The sequence below is a fragment of the Corylus avellana genome, chromosome ca1 (genome assembly GCF_901000735.1).
Source record: "Corylus avellana chromosome ca1, CavTom2PMs-1.0".
Lineage (NCBI taxonomy): Eukaryota > Viridiplantae > Streptophyta > Magnoliopsida > Fagales > Betulaceae > Corylus > Corylus avellana.
In genome coordinates, this window is record NC_081541.1 from 16,157,652 (window position 1) to 16,183,360 (window position 25,709).

Sequence of the window (25,709 nt, forward strand, 5' to 3'; positions counted from 1 at the left end):
GAGTTATGCAGAGGATTGACAATTTTGGGAAAGTGAAAGATCTATAATTTGATTGACAGGTTGATTCATCTAGTGTTGACAATACCTGTTTCTACCGCCACCACTGAACGAGCATTTTTTGCCATGAAACTTGTAAAAACTAGATTACGTAGTAGAATGGAGGATGAGTTTGTAGCAGATCATTTGGTCATTTATATTGAGAAAGAAATTGCTAAGGAATTTCACTACAAAAATGATAATGGATGAATTTTATTCTGTGAAAGATCGTCATTGAGCATAATTCCAAGGACGTACATAGTTCTTTTATGGAATTTTTTTTTGTACATGTTTATAACAAACTGCAATACTTTTGTATTCGGAAGGGGAGTTCTTTTTAATGATGATTTTATAGGCATGTAACTTTTGTATACAGTTATAACTTATGACTTTTCATATATATTGGATTTTAGACCCCCCACGAAAAATTCTTGGTTCCTCCCCTGCCGCTAACGGCACTCCTATTAGAGACACAACGAATTAGGATCTGATTAAGTTCAAATGAACTGGAGAATATCTAGTTAGTTATAGTTGATGGGTATTTTTGTTCCCTCAAAAGTGAAAAGACAAAAATACTCTTAAAGTATTACCAACTGGATATTCTCAAGTTCATTTAAACTGGAGAGGACCCTGTTCCGACACAAACGAGCCGAAATCATGTTTTGAGTTGTACAAGATCCAACAGGAATGTGAGATGGTCCTAATTCCCTTGCTTGAACTGCAACCGAGACCTTCTTTGCCCGCGTAAAAATCTCTGCCTTCCCCTTTTTGTATTTCACCCTTTTGTTAGGCCCTTTGTCCACCAAAGGGGCCTTGCCTTTCAAGTTAATCATATTCAACTTTGGAAGGGAAGTTCTTTTTAAGGATGATTCTATAGACATGCAACTTTTGTACACATTATAACTTATGAGTTAGAATGAAATTAAGTTTAAGATTTGTTTGTCTTGTTTTACATAAATACGTATGTGTGTGTGTATATATATATTTGATTTTGAATCCCAAGAAAAAATTTCTAGTTCCTCCCTTGCCGCTAATTGCGCTCCTATTAGAGACACACGAATTAGGATCTTATTCAATTCAAATGAGCTAAAGAATATCCAGTTAGTTATAGTGGATAAGTATTTTTGTCCTCTCAAAAAGTGAAAAGACAAAAATATTATTAAAGTATAACTAATTAGATATTCTCTAGTTTATTTGAGCAGGAGAGAATCCTGTTTCAACAAAGACGAGCCGGAATTGTGTTTTGAGTGGTACAAGACCCAACAGGAAACGTGAGATGATTCTAATTCCCTTGCCTGACCTGCAACCCATACCTTCTTTGCCCTCGAAAAAATCTCAGCCTTCCCCTTTCTGTATTTCACCCTTCTGTTGGGCCCTTTGTCTACCAAAGGGACCTTGCCCTTCAAGTTAATCATATTCAACTTATTAGGGCCTTTTATAACATCCTCAGCTGCTGGGTTAGAATTCAAAAGCCCACATCCCATCGTCCCATGATTACATGATGGACAGATGGCTAAATTCATTCGGCCCAAACAAATCCTTATCTCCACCTGTAGCTTCTATAGTGTACCTCAACCTTGCGTATTCGACGCCGTCAGCCGTCGGCCGTCTGCCGTCACACTGCAACTATCGGCGAGAGTCTTGTCGGCGGTGAGAACACGCCCCTTCGAAGCTAGAGTGAGATCCTTCGGCGAAGCAGCTCTCGCCAGAGAAGTATCCTTCGGCAACATGACCTCCGCCGCCAATGAGTGGGATTGAATCGCCGGAACTTGGCCGCTCGTTTCCGATTTCCTGGGCATCACCGAACTCGTCTTTCCGGCGAGTCCCGACAGCCACAGAGGCACCTTTGCAATCGGCTCCACAAGAAGGCCCAAAAGGATCCTCTGGCGCTCTCACCGTGGTTCGTAACACCTCCGTGAGATATTTCTTTGTGCTTCTTTCTTTAAATTGAGATATTTTATGTCATTACCTTTTTTTTTAATTAATAATTTGATCCATTGAGACATACATGATTCTTCGTTACCTTTGGTCATTACGTAATTGGAATTTCAGGTCACTGCACACTTTTGAGGCTTTCTTCCTTTAGCTGCTATGAATTCATGGCATGCTATCAGTCTTCGCTTGTCCACATTCATTCGTTATGGAGGAGCTTTGCATGCTTAGGGATAAACTTGTCAAGGGCTCCAAACAATGGAAATTATTTGCGCAATCTAAAGAAACCATATCTGATTTTTCCTTCACACAAACTATCCAGAAAGGTATGCTCAGTGATACGTATCTAGCGATTTTTAGTCTCTAAATATAGTGCTAGCCTTCTTCCAGAGTGGTAGTGTTAATAATGAATATGAAAATTAGAAGTTTTGCTAGTCTAAATTAGGGTGCATTTAGGATTGCGATTTCGCAAGAATAATCTGCGTTTTTAAAAGATATCGCAAAACGTAAGGCGTTTGGCATTGCGATTTAAAAAACACTTAATTTAAAATAGGAAAGAAATCTGCGATTTCAATAAGCAGACTAGAGGGTGCTTATTTGAAAAAGTGCGAATTTAAACCAAAATCATGAATTCGCAAAACAAGTATTTAAATAAAAAAGTACTTTTTAACATGTTTTACCAAACGCCTTTACGATTTTAAAAAGTAGTGATTTTAAAAACGTTATTTTTAAAATTGCACTTATTAAAACCGCAATCCCAAACGGACCTTAGTATATATGGGTTAGATTCAATTACACTTGGTTTAACTTTTTGTTATTGTTACACCAGTAAATAAATTTTAATCGAATTTATGTTTTTACAATCCAGCATCAGATTACATGTTTTCTCTATGCTAAAGGTGCATCCAAAATTTCATGCAAATGATGTCATTTACTATCAAATCTTTAAATTTACATATTTTGTAAAAGACTGAAATTTTTAATATTTTGTAGATTAAATAGTTCCTAGTCTTTGATTATCTCAATATTTAGTGCGTAGAAATTAGAGGAAGAGCAAGTCCAAGTGTAGGTTTATCAAAACACTAATCCAATGAATTTTTTTTTGACAAGAGTTAATCTAGATGTAGCTTGAACGTAATCCTATACATACATGCGTTTGTGTAAAACCCCCTTTGAAGCGCACTTGTTGTATTTTGGATGTTTTTCTCCTCTTTTATTTATTTTTATTTTTATTTTTATCTTTTTGATGGCTGGAATTGTAACAGATTATAGGAAATATATGGAATGGTGCAAATTGTAATTGGAAGAGAGAATGAAGATATATTTATTATAGAACTGAATTGTTACAATAGATAGATGAATACTAATGACAAAATATTTATGGCTTATTCAAGGTAGTCAGGCCTCCTAACAAGATTCAGCTTCCTTTCTCCTACTGGCGATTTTCTTTAAATAAACATGTTTCTAATTTGAATTCCACCAAATCAGATTCGTTGTAACTGCCCGAGATTAACGCCCATTCAAATTTAAATGCCCATATACTTGTTCAATTGTTGAAGACCATTTCCCAATCAATCCCTTCTAGTTTTCTAGAATATTCACGCACCTCAGCCCTTTCATTTTTTTTTTGATAAGTAATAACCAGTCTTATTAAAATCATAAGGTGCCCCAAAGTACACATGGAGTATACAAAAGGATCACCTAACTAGAAAAAGAAAAGCGAGCAAGGAAATCATCATAACTAATTGACAACGGGGATAAATGTGCTACAGTCCAAAGATACAAAGTATGAAAACAAGAAGATAAAATGTCCTCCAAAGATCTCTCCAAGTCCTCAAAGCACCTATTGTTTCTTTCCTACCATAAACACCAAAAGAGGCACGTAGGCACCATCTTCCAGACTGCAGCACTCCTCCGCCTCCCAGAAGACCATCAATAGGCTAGCAAATCAAATACCCGTCTAGGCATCACCCAGGTCATCTGAAAGCGACTTAAGATGGCATACCACAGAGCAGAAGCAACCTCACAATGAAGGAGATGATCCATCGTCTCCTCGCTTCTCTTGCACATGCAACACCTATTTATAACAATAACGTGATGCTTCTTGAGATTATCCAAGGTTAGAATTTTGTCTAGAGCCGCCGACCATGCAAAGAAGACCGATCTCGGAGGAGCCTGTGCCACACACTCTTCCAAGGGAAGCTCCTACCTTCATTACAAGCCAAAGAATAAAAGAGGGCCTTGGCCTTGAAGAGACCTCTTTTGGAGGAAGTCCACCACAATCTATCTTCACACTCTCGTCTCACCCTGACTGAATGCAACACCTGGAGAAAGGACACAAAGACTTCCAACTCCCAATCATGTGCCTCTCTAGTGAAACTTACATTCCACTTATTTGAACCTCCCAACATCTCCATATTAGCCGCAACTGAGGCATTCTTTACACAAGCAATACCAAATAAAACTGGAAAGGCTACCTTGAGAACCGTATCTCCACACCACAAGTCATGCCAAAAGCTAATCCTCATCCCATCCCCCACCATATGTCTAGTAAAGCCTTTGAGAGTCTCCCACCCTTTCTTGATATTCTTCCACAACCCCACCCCAAAAGCTCCTCCAGGCTCAAGAGAGCACCACCCGCCCCATAAGCTCCCATACTTCGAATCTACTGCCACTCTCCACCAAGCATCTCTCTCAATCCCATAGCGTCACAATCATTTCCCTAAAAGTGCGCAGTTGAACACCATTAAATTTCTGATACCCTACCCTCCCTCCTTAATTGGAGTGCAAACCTTCGCCCAATGCACAAAGTGACACTTGAACTCTTCACCTATACCTCCCCATAAAAAATTGCGTTGTAACTTCTTGATGTGCTTAGCAACACTCACTGGGATAGGAAAGAGAGACAAATAATAAGTGGGCAAATTAGCCAGGGTACTCTTGATAAGGGTGACCTTACCACCCTTCGATAAATACATCATTTTCCAGCTGGCCAACCGGTATTCTAGCTTCTCATTAATGCCATCCCAAATATGCTTGGCCTTATAAGAGGCTCCCAACGGAAGGCCAAGATACTTCACTAGCAAAGAGGCAGCCCCGCATCCTAAGAAACCGGCTAACATACCCACTTGCTCCACATTACCCATTGGAATTAAAACCGACTTAGCTACGTTTACCTTCAACCCGGAGGCAGCTTCGAACAGCAAAAACACATTATGCAAATAACGCAATTGGTTGGGCATAGGATTGCAAAAGATCAAGGTGTCACCCCAGCCCTTTCATTTTTCCAAGAGAGCACTTGACTTTTCTACCCTCCTTAATTGCTGCCAGCTCAACTCTTTACTTTCACAAGACACTTTTCTACTACATTAATTGTTGCCATCACACTACTCTTCATTTCCCAAAATACTTTCTACCACATTAATTGTTGACTCCATAACTCAACCCTCACCATCCGATTTTCCTAATTCAATCCTCAACATCCAAACTCGTCAGCTCACTCTTCAGCTACTGAGTCTCCCCATGTCTCGCATTGTTTTCCTTCATTTATGCTCCAACATTCAATTTCTCTGTCCCTCGCGGTATCTATGGCTGAAGGCCACCATTATCCGCTACACCCCACCCCCATTGGCTCAAAGAGGTGGTTTGAGTCACCTTTTTGTTTTTATTTTTATTTTTTATTTTAATTTTAATTTTAAAAAAATATTTTCTATTTTTCTTCATTTAATATATATTTTTTTTGTTTAAAATTTTTTGTTGAGGCATATGACATGTGTCATGTTTTGATTGGTTTGATGTGGAATTCCGTTAGTTTCATGTATGAAAGATGAACGAAGGTACCATCTCCGTATTTACTCATAATAAGTAATCAAGATATCATTAAAAGTGTAGGGCGCCCCCAGGTACACAAGGAGTATCCTAGAGAAGTCACCTAGCTAGTAGGAGCGAAAAGAACAAGAAAATTATAATAACTAAGTACCAAAGGAGATAAAAGCAACTATCCAAAGATACATGGTGTTCAAAAATAAAGGCTGAATCTCCTTCAATGTCCTTTCACTCTCCTCAAAAGTTTTGCTATTCATTTCTCTTTATAGACACCACAAATGGCACGAAGGCACCATCTTCCACACAGTAGCTCCATGAGTTCTGCTTGTAGTCCATCAACAAGAATACATGTTGACTACTTGTCTAGGCATAACCCAAGACAGCCCAAATCGATCGAAGAAAATATTTCAATAGCACAAGCAACCTCACAATGAAGAAGAAGATGGTTCGCAGACTCCCCATTCCTTTTACATGTACAACACTTGCCAACCATAATGACACGCCATTTTTGGAGATTATCTATGGTAAGGATCTTTTATAGGGTCACCGACCAAGCACCCTCAATGGAACCTTAGTCTACCAAATACTATTTCAGAGGAAACGTAAACCATCATTACAACTCTATTTAACACCAAACAATCCTCTTTTGGATGGGGTCCACCACAACTTGTTCTCATTGTCTCGTCTCACTCTGACTGAATATAACACCTTGAATAATGAGGCAAAGATATCCATCTCCCAATCATGAGCCTCTCTAGCAAACCTCATGTTTGACTGAATGGATCCTCCCTCAAGTTCCACGTGAGCCGTAGCAAAAGCATCATTTGCGCAATCAATACCAAATAAAATTGAAGGCTTAGGGCCATTCCCCACACCAAAGATCATACCAAAATCTAACCTTGGAGCTATCTCCCACCTCAAATTTGGTATGACATGAGAACTTCTTCAAACCTCTTAATATTATTCCATAACCCCACCCCATACGTCCCTTTTCCATATGTACAATGTTGGGTGAAGAAACCTAATGTAGGAGTTATTACATGTCCAAATCTTCTTGGCTTGTCAGTCAGCACCCATTCTTAGTGCCCTAAAATCTGAATGTGGACTGGTGTATGATACCTCACTTATGCTGGTATGTTGCTTCGCAGTTCCCGTTATCTGCTTTTGAAAGTAATGGGGGTGTTTAGAAAAAAGTTTGAAGCAGTTGCCGCTATCTGCTTTTGAAAGTAATGGGGGTGTTTAGAAAAAAGTTTGAAAACTCTTTTCTGTTTCAAATACCAAAAATCACTTGTCAGAAAATAGTTATCCAAACACTTTTCAGAAAATGTGGTCTTCATAGAATACAATTTTCAGTTTTCGAAAACGAAAACACATTTCAAAACATATTTTTTACATGTTTGGTTCTGGTCTGATAACTAGTTTTAAAAATACAGAAGTTGGAACTAGTGTCAGATCAGATGTTTGTAGTTTTAAAAATAAAAAAAATAGGAACCAATGCTAGATATGTGGCTAACCCGTGGTTTTGCACGATGATCCTGTTCGGTGGTCATGGATTTGTTTGGCAGCCTTGCGGAGTTGTGGTGGCCATTGGATCAGCCTGACAACCATCATGGTGGCCGCAGATCTGTTTGGTGGCCCTGCCCCTCACAGAGAAGGGGTGGCGGCTGCCACCCATAGATGCCAGCCTCCAGCGGGCCATTTTTTTTCTTGTTTCTTTTATGTGTTGAAAACACTTCCCAAATTTTTGCTTTTCATAAATATTTTTCAGTTTATCAAACGAATTTTCTTTTATGAACTCCAACATATTACACTTTTTCATATGTGGCCCTTACCAAAAACATTTCTCAATTTTTAATTTTTCAAAAACTTTTTCCAAACCCAAAACTGAAGATGCATTTTGAAAATTTTACCAAACAGCAAATATTTTAAAGTTTTTGGGGATTGAAAAACAATTTAATAACAAAATTACGTTGTTGAAGTCCTTCCTCAGGAAGATTCGGAAGTCTCTCATGAGATTCCCTATAGAAATTTGTTGACAACAACCTATATTTTATCAACTTCAAGATGTTGGCCTGTAGAAATCCTCTGTCAACCATAAGGTTGAGTTATACCTATGACCATCATATAAAACAGGAGAAAAAATAAGGTGACATACATGCACTGCACAATATGGAGAATCTAAATGTGAACTACATATGATGGGTAACAAATAAAAATATTTATGGAAGCCAGACAGACATATTTTCTTTACAGTTCTTGATTGGTTTTTGGGCAGGTTTTCCACTTTCAGAATTCAGCCAAGAGTTTTCAATAGATTTAACTTGGGTTTTGAATAATATGTTTGTCATTTATTCATCTTATTTTTGTGTCCGATTCTTGTTTTCTCAGGGCTATTGTAATTTATCCAATAATGTGAAGTCATCTTTACCTGGTGTTATTCATGCAACTTCTCTTAGTAACGTGGTCATTCCTTCTGAAAGTGAACAAATACTGCGCCAAGATGCACTACTTAATTCAGCCAAGTGTGAAGAAGGGGCACTGAATACTAATCCTTCAGATGGTAGAGTTATGCTCATTGATGGCACATCAATCATGTATCGGGCTTACTACAGGCTTTTAGGTATCTTGTTTTACTTCTTATCTTGGGTAATATCAAATGATTTTATTAGGAGTTGGTACTTTTGTCTTGCTTCTTATGTTTATTGGACTGGATTCGTGGTACTTGTATGGTATGATGGGCTCTTATAATTAGTAGTCTTCCTTACTGCATGAACTTGGATTACCTCGTCCAAAATATTGAAATTTCATTTTGGAAGAGTTTTATTCCTTGAGCGTCATGCTAGGAGTGTTCATGGATTGGGTGTGTTGTGGCCACTTTGATAAAGTTCTGAATTTTAGTTAAAGGTATTATAATAATTATCAGTGGTTGTTTGGGGTTGTGATTTATTTTGGCTAACATAGTATGGGCCATGAGTTTAAATTAAATTGAGAAGGGTCAATTTCAGTTCGAGCACATTTGATAAATATCTCAGAATATTACTTATCAAAAATAAATAAATATCTCAGAATATTTATTTTCCTTCTTCAGCTGTCATATTTGGGTTGATTAAAGGGTAATTTTTATTTCTTTTTGATAAGGTAATCAGAATAATGTTAATTTCAGTGTTTTGTGTATCCTAAAAATGGTTATATCTAATGATTTAGACAATTTACTGCATAAGTGGTTTGTAAGAGATGCTGGCAGTACCTGCTGTTATGATAAAGTTATAAGAAAATTTGGGGCTTGAAAGATAACTTTTCTGTTTGGACTGGTTGCCGAATCAGTGTATTGTCTGAAACTATCATCTGAAATTGCCCATGGACCATTTGAAATTTACAATAATGGCCATTGGTAATCTTTCACTTATTTTTCTCTGAAGTTGCTTCATAACACTGTTAATAATGGGAAAATATTCAATCCAGGCACTTTCTTCATTTGTTTTTTTGATAAGTAGTGATGATATATAAGAAGAGCGCAGATGGGCGCAACCCACATACACGGGAAGTATAAACAGAGAGCGCCTAGGAGGGAGAGAAATGAAAAAGAAAATCAGAGAAACTAATAACTAAGGGAGCTAGCCAAGCGGCTGTCCAAGAGTAAAGAGTAAAGAAGAAAAAATGAGTCAATTTCTCTATGGTCCTAGTGGAATTTTCAAAACATCTAGCATTTCTTTCCTTCCAAATACACCACATAAGACACAGATGGTCCTAGTGGATCATCTTCCAGGCACTTACTTCATTAGAAGACCAGAATTTGTTTTTGATAATTAAGTAATTCATTGAAGAGCGCAAAGGAGTACAACCTTAGTATACAAGATGTATACAAAGAAAGGCCCCACTAAAGGCGAAAAAAAAGAACAAAAAGCCACAAATTGAGGCATAGTAGAAAACTGAGACACATTAAAAGTGCCCGCCCAATGGAATAGAGTCTTGATAAACAGCTTTTTGAGCTCGTCCAACGTCTTTTCTTGATCTTCAAAACATCGTGCATTCCGCTCTCTCCAAATAGTCTACATTAGACACAATGGGGCTATTCTCTACACCTTCTTTACTAAGCGGTCATCTCTCTTGCCTTGCCAACAAGCTAACAAATCTGCCACCCTTCCTTGCATGACCCATGTGACATCAAAAATAGTAAATAACACGCTCCTTAAGGCTCATTCCACTTCACAGTGAAGACCAGAAAATTATGAGCTCTTATTAATTACTTTACTTTTATGGTGTTCCAAGTCAGGCTTCCGTGAAAACTAATTTATTTAGAAGATTAAGTTTTTAACCTTGGATTGGCATGGGACAATTTTGAACTTTCATACGACAGGTGTGAAATTTATCTTGTTCCAACTTGGTAAAGCTGACGTGCTTTCCAGCGTTAAGCTGGATCAGTTTTGCCATTCATTTCGATTTTATTTGCTATACATAATTATTGCAGTGTTTTGATACCATGTAACAAAGCCTATGAAATAGAAATGATAATAAAATGAAATGAAACTATTCAATCACATAGCCATTTCTTCTCTCTTTATTTATAGATGTTTGTACAAGAATATTTTGATAGCTAGAGGACACCTCAGTAAGACTCCTAGCCTTCTTCTAGAAGGTTTACAAACCACTCCTCATACTCTTTGGAATATACACACCTTTATACACACATTCATTTCACTCCTAACACTTTCCATTTGGTTGTCATTATTCTGGTTAGATCTCTATGGTTCTTAGGGTTCCTTTCCTTTTTCTTTTTAAATATTTGGTTAGAGATGCAATTATATGAAGCCACCATTGTTTATCTATGAGGTTGTTTAGTTATGTTCGTATTCACTTAATGCTAGAGTGAATATGAGAATGAGGTTAGCATGGTTAGCATACAATTAAAATTTTGTATTAAACTTGAACCTCCAAAACAAAAAAAGAGATGATTATATGTTGACAATTTAAATGTGAGGCCTAAGCCAATTTAATTAGAACGTTTTTTTGTTTTAATATGTAATCAAGTGTTTATTAAAAAAAGCGTCAGGCGCTCCTAAGTACACTAGAAGTATACACAAGGACACCAAGCAAAAGCAAAAGCAAAAGCAAAAGCAAAAGCAAGAAAAGCAAGAAAAGCAAGAAAGGCAAAGAAAAACCCAAAACCCACAAAGCAACCCAAATCCAAAACCCCACAAGGAACCCTACACCCTCTTGCCTTTTCCATGGCTGGGCCCCTCATAATTAATAGAACTTTCCAAGTTCTTCGGTTCCCTCTTTCCTTTCAGCTTAGAAGCACAAGCCGCCTTCAATCGTAGGGGAGAGGGATCAAACCCTGCCAAAAGCTGGGAGAAAGACCAAACTCCCGAGGAAAACAGAGAGAGCATCGACTTCATCAACACCACCGTTTTGAACTAGAATAATTAAAACATTTTACACAATAATATGATAATCTCTTAAATTTTTGAATCTCCCTAAAAAAGACAGGATTATATGTTTTTGATAGGTAATCAAAGAAGTTTTATAAAAAGGGGATTATATGTTGATAACTTGAATGCAAAGGCCTAAGCCCATTCAATTAAGACAGTAGGGTTTGCCTTTAGGTGCTTCATATAAGGTCACTTCTATTTGGAATGGAGTTATCGAGAATATGGAACATTGGTTAGCTGGACAGAAGAAGCTTTATTTGTCTAAGGGAGGTATGTTGACTTTAATTAAAAGTAGGCTTTTTGACCTACCTACTTATTATCTATCATTGTTCCTTATTCCAGTGGGTGTGGCTAATAGACTAGAGAGGCTTCAAAGGGATTTTTTATGGGGTTGCATTGGGGATGAGGTAAAATTCCATTTAGTGAATTGGAAGAGGATTTGTACTCCGATAGAGTTAGGTGGGTTGGGAGTTTCAAATTTGATTCAATTTAATCTACCTCTTCTAGAAAAATGGTTGTGGCGGTATGCTATAGAGTGAAAGGCTTTATGGAAATCGGTAATTGCTGCTAAAAATGTGAGTATGAGGGGTGGTTGGAGTTCAAAAGAGGTATTAGGAACTTATGGAGTGGGTGTGTGGAAGCATATTAGAAGGGGTTTGTTCGCTTTGAGGTGGGGGTTGGGTCCAAAGTAAGTTTTTGGCATGACATTTGGTGTGAGGATAGCCTGTTGAAGCTATGTTATCCGACTTTGTTTAGTATTGCTCGGCATAAGGACGCGTGGGTGGTGGATAACATGTACTTTCAAGATGGAGTTATCCAGTGGAACGTCATCTTTACGTGTTTAGTCCAGGATTGGGAGATTGAGATGATACTATCTTTCTTCAAGAGGTTGTATTCTTTCCAGGTTCGATATGGCAAGGAGGACATGTTAATTTGGATTCCTTCCAAGAGGGGTCAATTTGAAGTAAAGTCGTTCTATAAAGTGTTAACTAGCCAGGCTAGACATTCATTTCCATGGAAGAGTATCTGGCGTGTAAAGGCTCTGTCGAGGGTGGCATTTTTTGTGTGGACAATGGCCTTGGGAAAAATTTTGACGTACGATAATTTGCGAAAAAGGAATGTTGTGGTGGTTGAATGGTGTTGTATGTGTAAGAAGATTGGGGAGTCCATTGACCACTTACTTCATTGCGAAGTTGCACGAGAATTATGGAGTTATGTTCTTTCTCTGTTTGGGGTAGAGTGGGTTATGTCGAGATGGGTGCCAGATCTATTGACTAGTTGGGGTGCTGTGTGTGGAGGTGGTTCCACCAAGGAAGTTTGGAGGATGGTTCCGTTGTGTATATAACGTGGTGTATTTGGCGTGAGAGGAATGCTTGGCACTTTGAAGACATAGAGACTTCAATCTTTGAATTGCGGAAGTTTTTTCTTAACACAATATATATATATATATAATCATAGCTTGCGTGTTTTTACTGATGCAGATTTTTTATTTATTTATTTATTTTTTTGATAAATAAGTGATTCATTAAAAAGCATAGAGGGGCACAACTCTAGTACACAAGAAGTTTACATAGACACACACCCCTTTAAAGATAAAATGAAGAACACAAGTCCACAAATTGATGCATGGTAGAAACTTGAGGAATGTTCAAGGCTCCCGCCCAAAGGAAAAACAATTTGAGAAACCTATTGCTAAGCTCCGCCATTGTCATTTCCTTATCTTCAAAACATCGAGCATTCCTCTCCTTCCAAATAGTCCACATAAGGCACAAAGGGGCCATTCTCCACACCTCCCTCACCATTTTATTACCCCTTTGGCCTTTCCAGCAAGCTAGGTGGTCAAAGCTAGGAGTTTCTATTTTTATGTTCTTCTTTTTCTTCCTATTAGGGGTTTTCTTGAATACTCCCTGTATACTATGGTTATGTCCCTCTGCGCTTTATTAATAATATGAAATTACTTATAAAAATAAAATACAATAAAATAAAGATAGTAGGTGCTAGTGGATTTTTTTTCCCTCAAGCTTTCAATAAACTATTTACTGGCTTTCCTTATTATCTAAACAATAAACAGTCTTATGTTGGAGGGGAATGTTTTAGCTGCCCAGTATTTCAATTTCTAACACTGGCTAAAAGATACACTGCAATTAAGGGAGAAACTCCACCAGTTGACTTGTCTGTTTTCCCAAACATGGAGATTCCTTTTTTATTGATTATTCGCTCTGTATGTGTTAGCATCAACTTTTAGCTTCAAGATGCAACCCAATGCCTGCTTATTATAATCAGAAAAATTTACATTTTTTCCTTTGCATTGACTAATATGTTTCTGCTGATCATTATTTTGTTTTCTGTTGATCGAGAATAGCAAAAGTGCACCATGGCCATCTGTCACACGCTGATGGAAATGGAGATTGGGTTTTAACTATATTTACAGCTCTATCTCTTGTAAGTAATATTTATATTAGGTTTGTGGGTTATCTTTCAATTTGTTTCTTCTGCTGTACTCACAATGACTTTATTACAGCATTGATTTAATGCGACTCCCCTTCCCACTTCCCAGATTCGAATGCAGATCCTTGTCAGAGTTGCATTTTCTCTTAATAAGAGATGTAGCATCAAAATTGTTAACTTTTGTGCATGTACTCTTTTCTGTTATAAACTTGAGAACAAATATGTGCAATCTTAGCCTGAATATTCTCTATGTTTGTTGTCCAGTATTTTACGAGGTATGGTTAGCCAAAGGATTATGGACCCCTAGAAGCACAATGGCACACCGTTTTCGTTTGTCTTGCTAATGAACCCTCTATCTTCCACTTGGAAATTGGATAGAGTTATACTGACGCAGGATTTTATATACGATTAGTTCTGCGAATGTGCTAGAAGAGGACAATTATTGATGTGTTCCTAAGATTGTCACCTATATTCTAGTTGAAAATTAAGAACTGTTTGAGTCTATGGCTTCTTGTTGAATCTTCATATTTTGTTCTGGTTGTAGCATACCTTTAATATAGATTACAAAAAATTTTGAACTTGAAAATATTAGAAATTAGTTTTATTTTATTAATATCAGGAGCAAGACATCTTCACTTTTTACTCAGAATGGAGTTATATTTCACTTACACTGTGTTTTGGTTTTAGAGATGTGTTCCATTAGTCTTTGGGTATTTAGTATAATCCGTAAGTGAAATAAAACTATAAGTTATCAGGATATACGCATAAGTCCAGTCATATTTGGTTATGAGAAGTGAGAATGGCACTGGTCTTCCTACTCGAAACATAATCCATAAATGAAATAAAACTATATGCTATCAGGATATACTCATTAGTCATATTTGGTTATGGGAAGAGAAAAGACTAGTGGTATTTGGACTAGATGATGATTTTCTCATTGAAGAAGGGGGGTGAGTGACAGGCCTGGGACTTGTGCTTGTCTATCAAATAATAATAATAAAAAAATCTGGTTTTGGTTTTGGGAGTTTTTTGTTGGTCTAGTGCGAGAAGGATATGTATTAGTACTTATAGCAAAATGGCATGTACATTTTTTTGTGAACTTGTTGACTATGGTAAACTTCGATTAATTCTGTTCTTAGTGATAATCGTGCTCTAGGTATCCCCTTGTTAAACCATCCACAATTGAACTTATTTTCGCCTATCATGGCTTTCTTCCTCCCTGTGGTTCCTTGGGGTGTTCATGCGTTGGATTGGTTAGGTCTAAGGGGGATATTTCTAATCAAACTGACCCTTTTGGTTGTATAGCATGCCCACCTGAACTGAATTAAATACCTTTGAAACCACTGGTTTGATTGTAGGGAAGTCGAGCTAAAGGTGGTTTGGGTTGATCTGTTGTTAAGGCCAGATCATAATATCCTCCACCATCACCACACATATAGCTCCCACTTGACCACATCTCCTAAATTACTTAAAGGATCCAAATAGGTAAGCATGGTAATTGAATTCAACCCAAACTGAATGGGAAAATGTCAAGATTTGTTGTCAAATCGAGAATTTGAGTCATAAACCAGCTTGAGCTTGATTGATCATGATATTGACAGAGAAGTGATCAAGGCCCAAGAACAATGTAGCTTAGGTCACTAAGGAGGCTATCAACCCTAACTGAAAGGGAAAACGACAAGATTTGTTGTCAAAACCATAATCTGAGTCGTAAGCCAGCATGAGCATGAGTGATCATGACATTGATAGAAAAGCCATAAAGGCCCAAAGACAATGTAGCCTAGGTCACCAAGGAGGTGATCATGGAGAAGCTGGGCTGGGAGTCAAGTTTGCGGGGAGTGTGGATGAGTTGTGGAGTATGATGGCAAAGAGATTGTGGATGAGATGAGGAGTGGAGGAGGGGCTAAGAAGTTAATTGTTTAGCTGTGGTAAAATTTCCCCATAGGTAGTTTGTCCCTCTGGCCCTTGCTTTTCCTCAGGTATAGGGGATTTTTTGAGGGGTTTTGGTTTTGCTATGACTGCATTGGCTGGGATGGATTTGAGTTGTGAGGGAGGGCAATGAAGCCGTGGAGCTATTCAATGGGGTGGAAGCCTCTCTCTGTACCCGTCTAAGTTCATATTCCCTAGCTGTGTTGGGGAATTTTGGTGGCTCAAGTTTTGGGTGCTTAGATTGGCTAGTGCAAAGAGTGAAGGAAATCCATCGAGTTGTGGGGTCTCGTGCAGGGCTATTGAAGTTGAAGCTAGCCATTGTCATCAGGGCTCGGCCTCTAGTTCTAAACTAGGGAACAAAGGCAGGGAGTTAAAGAAGGTTGGAGTGTTCCATCAATTACGATTCAAAAGGCGAGAGCTCAAGCTGTGGTAAAGGTAAGGAAAGGGGGTTATCAGTTTTTAATGAAGCTTAAATTGTTATCTTGGAATGTAAGAGGGTTGAATGAGGAGGATAAATGTTTTAGGGTGAGAAACTTAGTTAGAGAGTGGAAGGTTGACATTGTCTGTTTTCAAGAGACTAAGCTTGAAGTCATGTCTTGTAGTGTGGTGCATAGTTTTTGGGGTTGCCATCATGTGGATTGGTGTTGTTTGGACTCCAGAGGGGCTTCAAGAGATGTTTTGATTATGTGAACTAGGAGGGTGGTGGAGATGATCGACGAGTGTGTGGGGGAGTTCTCTTGGGATGTTACCTTTAGAAATGTTGATGATCATTTCACTTGGGCTTTTGCCGGTGTCTATGGCCCTAATTCGGATAGGTATGGAAGGCTCATTTGGGATAAGTTGGCTGGTATGCTCAGCTGGTGAAATTTGCCTTGGTGCATTGAGGTTGACTTTAATGTTACCAGATTCCCAAGTGAGAGATCAGGCAAAACTCGTTTATGCCCAACTATGGTGGACTTCTCTAATTTAATTTTTGATTAGGGCTCTTGTTGGAGGAACTTTTACCTGGTCAAATAATTAGGAATCACCCTCTTGGTCCATAATTAATAAATTTTTGGTCTCTTCGGAATGGGAAGCCCAGTTTCTTGGTGTGTCCTAGAGGAGGAGGCTTCCTAGACTTTACTCGGATCATTTCCCAATTCTCCTAGACTGTGGTGACTTTTATAGGGGTAGTAGGTCCTTCAAATTTGAAAATGTGGCTAAAGTCTAAGGGTTTTGTGGACAAGGTGAAACGATGGTGGGATTTTTATCCTTTCCAAGGCTCTCCGAGCTTCATTTTAGCTAGTAGTTTAGTTGAAGGCCTGAGGTGTACGGTCTTTCTTTTGATTCTATTGATGAGGCTGTCTCCTTTGCTGTTTGTCTTTGTGATGGAGGCCTTTGGTAGGGTGATTTCCGCTGCAGCAAGTGGGGTTTGTTGTTTGGCTTCTTTGTGGACAATGACTTATAGTTCTCACCTTTTGTTGCTGATGACTTTGATTTTTTGTGGGGCCGACCCAAATCATCTATGTAATCAATGATGCTTATTCTTATATTTTCAAGATGTTTCGGGTTTAAAGGCAAACTTAGCCATGTTGGAATTGGTTTCTGTGGTTAATGTTGATAATATGGATGGAATGGCTGGGATTCTGGGTTGTGGGGTTGCAAATTTGCCTTTGACGTAACTTGATCTTCCGTTGGGGGCCCTCTTATGAGGCCAAACATGTATGGGACAATCTTATTGTGAAGATAGAACATTGGTTGGCTATTTGGAAGAGGATGTATTTGTTTAAGGGTGGTAGCATTACCCTTATCAAGAACACCCAATGCAATTGACCCACATACTTCATATCCCTCTTTCCTCTCCCTAAGGGTGTTGCAAATCGTATTGAGAAACTTCAACATGATTTCCTATGGGGGGTGCTAGGCGAAGAGTTCAAATATTACCTAGTTAGATTGTCTAATGTTTGTACACCAATCTCAGAGAGAGGGTTGGGGGGTTCAAAAAAAAACTTGAACTCTCTTATTTAAATGGCTTTCGCACTATGGTCTTGAAAGAGAAGCTTGGTGGATAGTGGCGGTAGACTCCAAATATGGAAGTTCATGGGGTGGATGGTGTTCTAGTGAGCCTGTTGGGACATATGGGTGGGGTTATGGAAGAATATTAGGAGGGGTTGGGGGAAGTTCTCAAGTCATACTAGATTTTATGTGGGAGATGGCTCCAAAGTTAAATTTTGGCGTGATCTATGGTGTGGGGATATGGCTCTTTATGAAGTATTTCCAGTTTTATTTGGTATTGCTTGCACAAAGGATGCTTATATTGCAGCTCACATGGAACTTTCTAGAGGTTCCATTCACTGGAACATGAGCTTTGCTAGAGTGAATCATAATTGAGAGGTGGATGTCTTTGCTCGTTCTTCAAGCTGTTGTATTTAGTGCTACTGAGACGGGAAAGTGAGGACAAGCTAGGTGGCTCCCATCCAAAAGAGTGCTGTCTCATGTTAAATCCTTTTTCATTGTCATGGGGTGTAATGATGGCTTCCTTTTCCCTTGAAATTGTGTTTGGCGAGACTAAGGTTGCATTGAGGGTGGCTTTTTTGCTTGGTCGACAGCCTTAGGAATGATTCTTACAATGGACAATCTCCAAAAACGGCCCATCATTGTGGCTGATAGGTGTTGTATGTGTAAAAGGAATGGAGAGTTTGTGTACCATCTTCTTCTCCATTATGAAGTTGCTTGTGCTATTTGGAATATTTTCTTCAGTCGAATTGGGCTGTCTTTGGTTATGCCTACATGAGTAGTCAACTTGTGTACTTGTTGGTGTATTGCCGACAACACTTGTAGTGATGTTGTGTGGAAGATGGTGCCTTCGTATCTTTTGTGGTGTCTTTGAAGGGAAATGAATGACAGAAGTTTTGAGGACCATGAGAGTACTTTAGAGGAGAGAGTCTTTATTTTTCAGCATTTTGTATCTTTGGACAACTGATTTTGTTTCTCTTTTGGTGATTAATTACTAGCTAGGTGGCTTCTCTTGTATACTCTTTGTGTAATTAGAGGCGCCCTACGCTTTTATTGATATTTTGATTCTTTATCAAAAATATTATTCAGTTGTGGGCAGGTTCATGAGTAACCATGAATACGCCACTTACAATTTGATACACGTGCTTTAATATCTACCTATATTTTAATTTTTTACATATATACTCAGATTGGTTCAGGTTACCTTGGTTTGGAAAATGGAAAACAAAACAGTGAACCTACCCCCCATTGGATTGTAAAAAAACTGAGCCAATCTGAACTGCTGCCTTCATAGAAAATGTCTGAATGGTTGGGAGGGTGGTTTAGTGGACACCCCCACCGGTTTCTCTGCAAAATAGTTTTGACCGATGGATTGATGCAGCACATTATTTGATTCTTCTTTATTGTTAATATGTTCAATTTTTTTAGCATGTTAGGTCTAAGACATTTCTAATTGTTTTCGCTTTTCTTGCAGATAATTGATGTTTTGGAATTCATCCCTACCCATGTGGCGGTATGATTCCTTTCCATTAAGAATGTGTGTGCACATGCGCTGCTTGCATGCATGAGCTCATGTGGCTGTATAAATATGTTACTGTATATCTCCCAAACAGTTGCTTTGTCTGTTTGTTTCATTTAATGGTTTTTTTTTTTTTTTTGTATATTGGTATGTTTTATTGGGCATGTAAGAATTGCATTCTTTTTGGTGCAATTTTTTTTTTCCCTCTTGCAATTTCTTTTCTTTCTTTGGCTGGTAATAAGTAGTGTCACACAACCCTAGGTGTAGTAGTTTACAGTTCTTATTTCATTTGCGCAGTTTTTAATCGTATATGACCCATCCGAATTGTATGAATAAAATATAGTGGTGCATGAGTCTCTGGAAGAATAATGTTGATGTTTCAATAGCTTTCCTATGTTATGTGCTGTTTTTTATTGCGGCTAATCGTTTCATATTAGGACAAAGCTGCCCTTTTTCTTTTTTCTCCTTTCCCAGATTTTGCTTTATTGTTGTTGTGTTTGATTCTTATGTAATCTTAATGGGTTTTCCTTATTCTTTTTCTCTTTCTTTTTAGCATCTTTCTTTTATTTAATTTGGGAGTTTTTGCTCATTATTTTTCTTTTGCCATGCAGGTGGTATTTGATCATGATGGTGAGCGATTTGGTCATATTGTTCATTTTGTATTATTCCTTTCAAAGTATGCTTGTGAATGTCGCTGCCCCAATAGTTTTATATCAATTGTAATAAAACGAAGCCCATCATCCCTGTCTAAAGCTTTCTCTCAATGAGAGGCATGAAGAATAATCACCATTGCAACCGATCAAATGATTATTGATAAACTTTTATGTCCTGCACGTCCTTGTTCTGCTTCATGTCCTTCTGCATGCCACGTCAGCATGAATTTCTCTCTCATCCCAGCGGCGCGTGAGGAATAGTGACGATGCGTGTGTGAATTTTGATCAGTGTTCAGGTAGTGTAGGTTGAGGGTCATCGAGTTTTGATCGGAAAAATGGGTTATCTGGGTATTTCTATGTAGAAACCAAATCCTTTGAGATTAGATCAAATGTTCAAGGCGGAGTCCAATTGGTGGAGAAGAGTCAGGGAAAAACACGAGAAGTGATCATGGCATGGCCAACCATTTTCTGGTTAGTGAGTGCCTGGGACTATTTGACAAATATTGAGATTGTTCGTGACAATTGGAGGACTTTTCGCTTTGGTAGCTTTTTGTACGTGATGCATCGAAGAAAGAATTCCCATGGCATTTACCTGGAGTTGTCGGAATATGGTGGGAAGGGACGGAGGAGTTTTGTGATTATACCAGAGGGGCATGAAGGGAAGGGATGGAAAGATTGCCAATTGCAATTGCAGAGGCTAAAGTTACACTTTGAGAAGAATAGAGAAGGGGTGATTAATGAGGAGGAGTCGGAGGGGAAGATACAAACAGGACCGTCGAGTGGAGGGAACAAAGTGACGCCACCGGTGGGGCGCCAAATACCAGCAGGTGGGGCTTCAAAACTGGCGTTCCTATGCAGCGGCGGTGGTTGGGGAAAAAATCACGGCCGGTGATCTTGGTACACAGGCAGCCGGTGAGGGGGATCCAAAACTAAGTAAGGAAGGTGCGCAAATTTTGGAGATCATGACCGGAGATCACGTCCTACAGCAAAAGGACATTTTGGCGCTGCACAACCTGGAGGATATCACTAGCATTAAGGAGATAGTGCTTTCCTTACAAAAGCAGATAGCCGGCTGTGTATTTAAGCTGGAGCAGGGCTGGGGGACTAAGGGGCTGGAGATGGGCTGGGGGAATAAGGGGCTGAAGCTGGGCTGGGGGAATAAGGGGAAGGAGAGTTAGATGGGCCAAGGTAAAGAGGGGAATGGGTTGAAGGAATGGGCCCCAAGAGGGGAGAACGAAGATGGGCCTGATCAGTCCAAACTGGTTGTGGAGCCGGTAGACAAACCCACAAGACTTCAAATAATAAATAGATACCGTAAGATATACGTACGCCATTACCCACCCAGAACCAGAAGATGGCGCCCAAAAACAATGGACCGCATGTACCAACTGGTGACTGCAGAATCGCCGGCGAATGATCGGAGTAGGACGTCGGGGCAACTAAAGGAGCTTCTAGGTATAGAACATGCCGATGAGAAGGAAGGACAAACTGGTCAGGCTGAAAACGAGACAGAGATGGCCAAAGATGGAAGAGCAGATCTTACTGGTGCTATAGAATGTATGGGTCAGCTCCAGGGCCGGAAATACAATGCCTAGAGCAGGCTGAAGGGACTCTAGGAAAACCTCAGGCGATGTACGAGGATGTAGGAGATTCTGATTTTAACGGTGAGAGGGTGCTGGCCATGGAGAATATTCCAGAGCAATCTAATGATGGGGGAGTAGATGGGCAAGACGAAAATGAAAATGATAAGGCCGAAAAGGAGAGAGCAGCACCTACTGGAGATATAGAGGTTAAGGGTCAGCGAGTGGGTGAAGCTTCGAAAGTCCCAGACCCTGCCGCCTCCGCTTTCATGGCACTAGAGACGGCGGCAATAGGGGCAGCTTAGCAGGACGAGACTGACGCAGACAAGGCCGAAGAGGGGAGAACAGAACCGTTTGGAGCTATAGAAGCTATGGGTCAGTTTGTGGGTAGGCTTTCGAAAATGCCAGACCTTGTCGGAAAGACCCGTCGGAGACACACAGGTGATAGCTAAGGAATCAGGCGGCGCAGAAAATACCGGTGAAGCGGGTCTGTTTGTGGTGACACTTATGGAGTAGTCTGAAGATGGGGGAGTTGAAGAAACGGTAGAGGCGAGGGAGGCCGAGCAGTGTCTGGGCGTTGGTGAGGGGGTTGGTGCAATGATAGAAAGGGTCGGCCTACTAGATGAAATTGGGGGGGGGGGGGGGGGATATTCCACTTCTAGCCCCCCTTCGGATTGGGTTTTAGAAAGGGTGCTAGAATTTTGTCATGAATTGGGACTCGAGTGATATGCATGAGGAGGAGTTGATGGGACTGTTTACTGCCATTGAGACCAATGCAGCAAATGGGCGAAAGGGCAGTGGTCAACAGGGGAATGATAAAGTGGGGAATGAGGAAATCATGAATTAAAGCGGTTGGAAAGCACAATGAATTATGATGTGAAGGGATTGCGTAAAGTGGGTGGAAAAGGGAGGGCTGGAAAATTTTGTTAATGAAGCCAAAGATAATTTCGTGGAATGTGCGAGGTATGAATGAGCTGGAGAAAGACTGAAGATTATGAGGAGACTAAGAGAGTGGAAGGCGGATATTGTATGTTTACAGGAGACAAAAATGGAGGTTATTAATATTGAGGTGATTCGTAGTGTGTGGGGGTGTAATCATGTTGGTTGGCTATACTTTTTTTGATAAGGAAAGTCAATGTATTAAAAGCGCAAGGGGCGCAACCCACATACATAAGAAGTATACAAAAGAGCCCACTACACAAGCTTTAAATTGAAAAGGACGCACAGAGATCTATAAATTCCGTAAGCGTTGAAGCTTGCGAAGAATACCCCAAGATCCTCCAAGAGAAAAGTGTTTGGAGCACCATTTTCTTCAATTCTATAGTTCCCATTTCACGATCCTCAAAACTCTGCGCATTCCTTTCTCCATAAGGACCACATTACACACAAAGGGGCCATCCTCCAAAGGTGCATGACTGTCCGCTTTCCCCTTTGCCCTCTCCAACTTCCCAAGCATTCCTTCAAACTCCCCAGCATCATCCACGTTATTCGAAATAGTTGGAGAATCATATTCCATACCTCTACAGTAGCTTCACAATGCACTAAAAGGTGATCAATAGATTCCCCACTCTTTTTGCACATACAACACCACTCCGTCACAATGATGTTCTTCTTTCGTAGGTTGTTCAATGTTAAAATTTTCCCCATAACCGCTGTCCATATGAAGAAAGCCACGCGCGAAGGAGCTTTACTCTTCCAAATAAGCTTCCACGGGCCATCCACTGGGGCTGAATTAATCTTCACCTTGTAGAATGACTTCACCTCAAAAATTTTCCTCTTCAAGGGAATCCAACTAATTTTATCTACCCCACCATGCCTTACCTGTTGGGAATACATCATTTTGAAAAATCTCGAAGCCTCCTCCAGTTCCCAATCATGAAAAAGCAGAATAAACCTTACATTCCAATTAATAGCACCATTTATCATCTCCATATTCTCCTCCACCCATGCCTCCTTTACACATGCTATATTGAACGAGGCGGGAAACAACTTCTACCATGATACCTCCCCACACCACACATCCTGCCAAAACAAAACTCGAGACCCAGTTCCTATCTCGAAACGCATATGTTGCTTAAACTCATCCCACCCCCTTCGGATACTTTTCCACATTCCCACCCCATACAACCCTCCTACCTCCTTGGAACACCAATCACCCCTCATCACCTTATATTTAATCTCCACTAATTTCCTCCACCACGCATCTCTTTCATGTGCAAATTTCCACAACCATTTACCCAATAAAGCTCGATTAAATTGAATCAAATTCTTTACCCCTAATCCCCTTGCCTCTGTAGGCATGCAAATTTTGGACCAATTTACCAAGTGGAACTTGTACTTGTCACCTTCACCTCCCCACAGAAAATCTCTTTGTATTTTTTCGATCCGCTTCACCACAGTCACTGGAATTTGAAATAGCGATAAGTTGTATGTGTATGCTAGATAGCGTACTCTTGATCAACGTTAGTCTCCCACCCTTGGATAAATACATACGCTTCTACCCTACCAACTTCATCTCCATCTCCTCTATGACCTTATTCCATATAGAGGGGTCCTTATTATGAGCCCCCAAAGGTAGCCCCAAGTATATAAACGGCATCGAATCCACTCCACACCCAATTATACTTGCCAATCCTTCTACATCTTCCACCTCACCTACAGGAGCAATCACAGACTTTGATAAATTTATTTTCAGCCCCGAAACGGCTTCAAAACACAGCAACAAACATCTCAAGTTCCGAAGTTGTTCCACCTTTGGCTCACAAAAGATAATAGTATCATCTGCAAATAATAAGTGCGACACTTCCATTATCTCATCAAGCTGCAAACCCACCAAGAAACCAGCCATAAGCTCTCTCTTCGCCATTGCCTTCATCATCCTACTAAATGCCTCCATCACCAACACAAATAATAGAGGGGACAAATGATCCCCTTGTCTCACTCCTCGAGAACTACTAAAAAAATCGGCCGGTGTTCCATTAATGAGCATGGAAAATCATACAATAGAGACACAATGATGAATCCAACCTCTCCACCTTTCCCCGAAACCGCATCTCTTTAACATGTGTAATAAAAAGTCCTAGTTGACATGATCATAAGCCTTCTCCAAATCCAACTTGCAAATAAGACCCGGTTCCCCAGCTCGAATCCGGCTATTCACACATTCATTTGCCATTAAAACAGAATCTAAAATTTTCCTACCTGGTATAAATGCATTTTGGGTATGTGATACAAGCTTCCCCATTATTGAATTCAACCGACTAACCAAAACCTTCGAGATTATTTTATACCCCCCCGCTTACCAGACTAATTGGTCAAAAATCCTTTATGTCCACCGCCCCAGCATTCTTTGGAATAAGTGCAACAAAAGTAGCATTAATGCTCTTCTCAAATTTACCACTATCATGAAATTCCTTGAAGACCGCCATCAAGTCCTCCTTAAGCACCTCTCAACATTTTTGATAGAACACCATAGTAAAGCCATCCGGTCTAGGTGCTTTATCACCCTTTAATTTCCTCACCACCGCCCAAACCTCTTCTTCCTCAAAATCTCTCTCCATCCACAATCTCTGCCCTTCCTCTATGGAATTAAGATTTTCCATCAAAAGATCTAAGAATGTGGTTGGTCTCCCATGACACTGCTCAGAATACATCTTTATAAAAATGCACAATATGATCCTGTATAGTTGCCGGATCCTCGGTCCTACTCCCACCCACCATCATTGCCGCAACCGTGTTATTTCTCTTATTCGAGTTTGCCAACCTATGAACGAACTTCGTATTCCAATCACCCTCTTTTAGCCACAATGCTCTAGATTTCTGCCTCCAACTCATTTCTTCGTGAAAGAGTGTCTTCTCTAAGTTTTGGGAACACTCATCTCGCCGAAGTGTCTCCTCCTCCATTAAATCTCTACTTTCTATTATGCTATCCAGCCCACCCAATACCTCCAACTCCTTTTTACGTTTGCCTATGTCTCCAAAAATCTCCACATTCCATTTTTTGAGATCCCCTTTCAATGCTTTCAACTTATGAGCCAACACATAACTGGAGTTAACTTCGAAAGAATAGGAGTTCCACCAATTCTTGACCTGCTCCACTGATGTAGGACGATATTTATCTTTATTTTCAGTAAAAACGAAAATAAAGAAAATATCAAAAATAATATTGGAGCAGCGCCGCTTGATCAGAATTTTAGCTATTCTCAAACAATGGAAGTACAAAAGGAAAGATTGCCACGATTCCCGCTGATTGTCAATTTTATATTAGGATTTTATTTTATTTTATTAGGACTTTATTTCCTTTCCTTATTAGGATTAGGTTTACTACTACTATAGGATTATGTTTACTTTCCTACTAGGATTA

At 39.6% G+C, this 25,709-nt stretch overlaps 1 protein-coding gene across 4 annotated transcripts in view; it reads left to right on the plus strand.

Moving 5' to 3' along the window:
* The first annotated feature begins 1,538 nt into the window (after positions 1 to 1,538).
* The window catches only part of LOC132174791 (uncharacterized), a 74,913-nt gene continuing 50,742 nt past the window's right edge, over positions 1,539 to 25,709 (plus strand). For 3 of the 4 annotated variants that reach the window (XM_059586473.1, XM_059586480.1, XM_059586497.1), the window contains exons 1-6: positions 1,540 to 1,936; positions 2,089 to 2,294; positions 8,182 to 8,413; positions 13,585 to 13,664; positions 19,069 to 19,107; positions 19,725 to 19,743. In XM_059586473.1, the coding sequence (XP_059442456.1) occupies positions 2,136 to 2,294; positions 8,182 to 8,413; positions 13,585 to 13,664; positions 19,069 to 19,107; positions 19,725 to 19,743 (529 nt within the window). In that variant the 5' untranslated portion in view covers positions 1,540 to 1,936; positions 2,089 to 2,135. Of the gene's footprint in view, positions 1,952 to 2,088; positions 2,295 to 8,181; positions 8,414 to 13,584; positions 13,665 to 19,068; positions 19,108 to 19,724; positions 19,744 to 25,709 lie in introns of all 4 variants that reach the window. The other variant, XM_059586488.1, reaches the window with a different exon arrangement.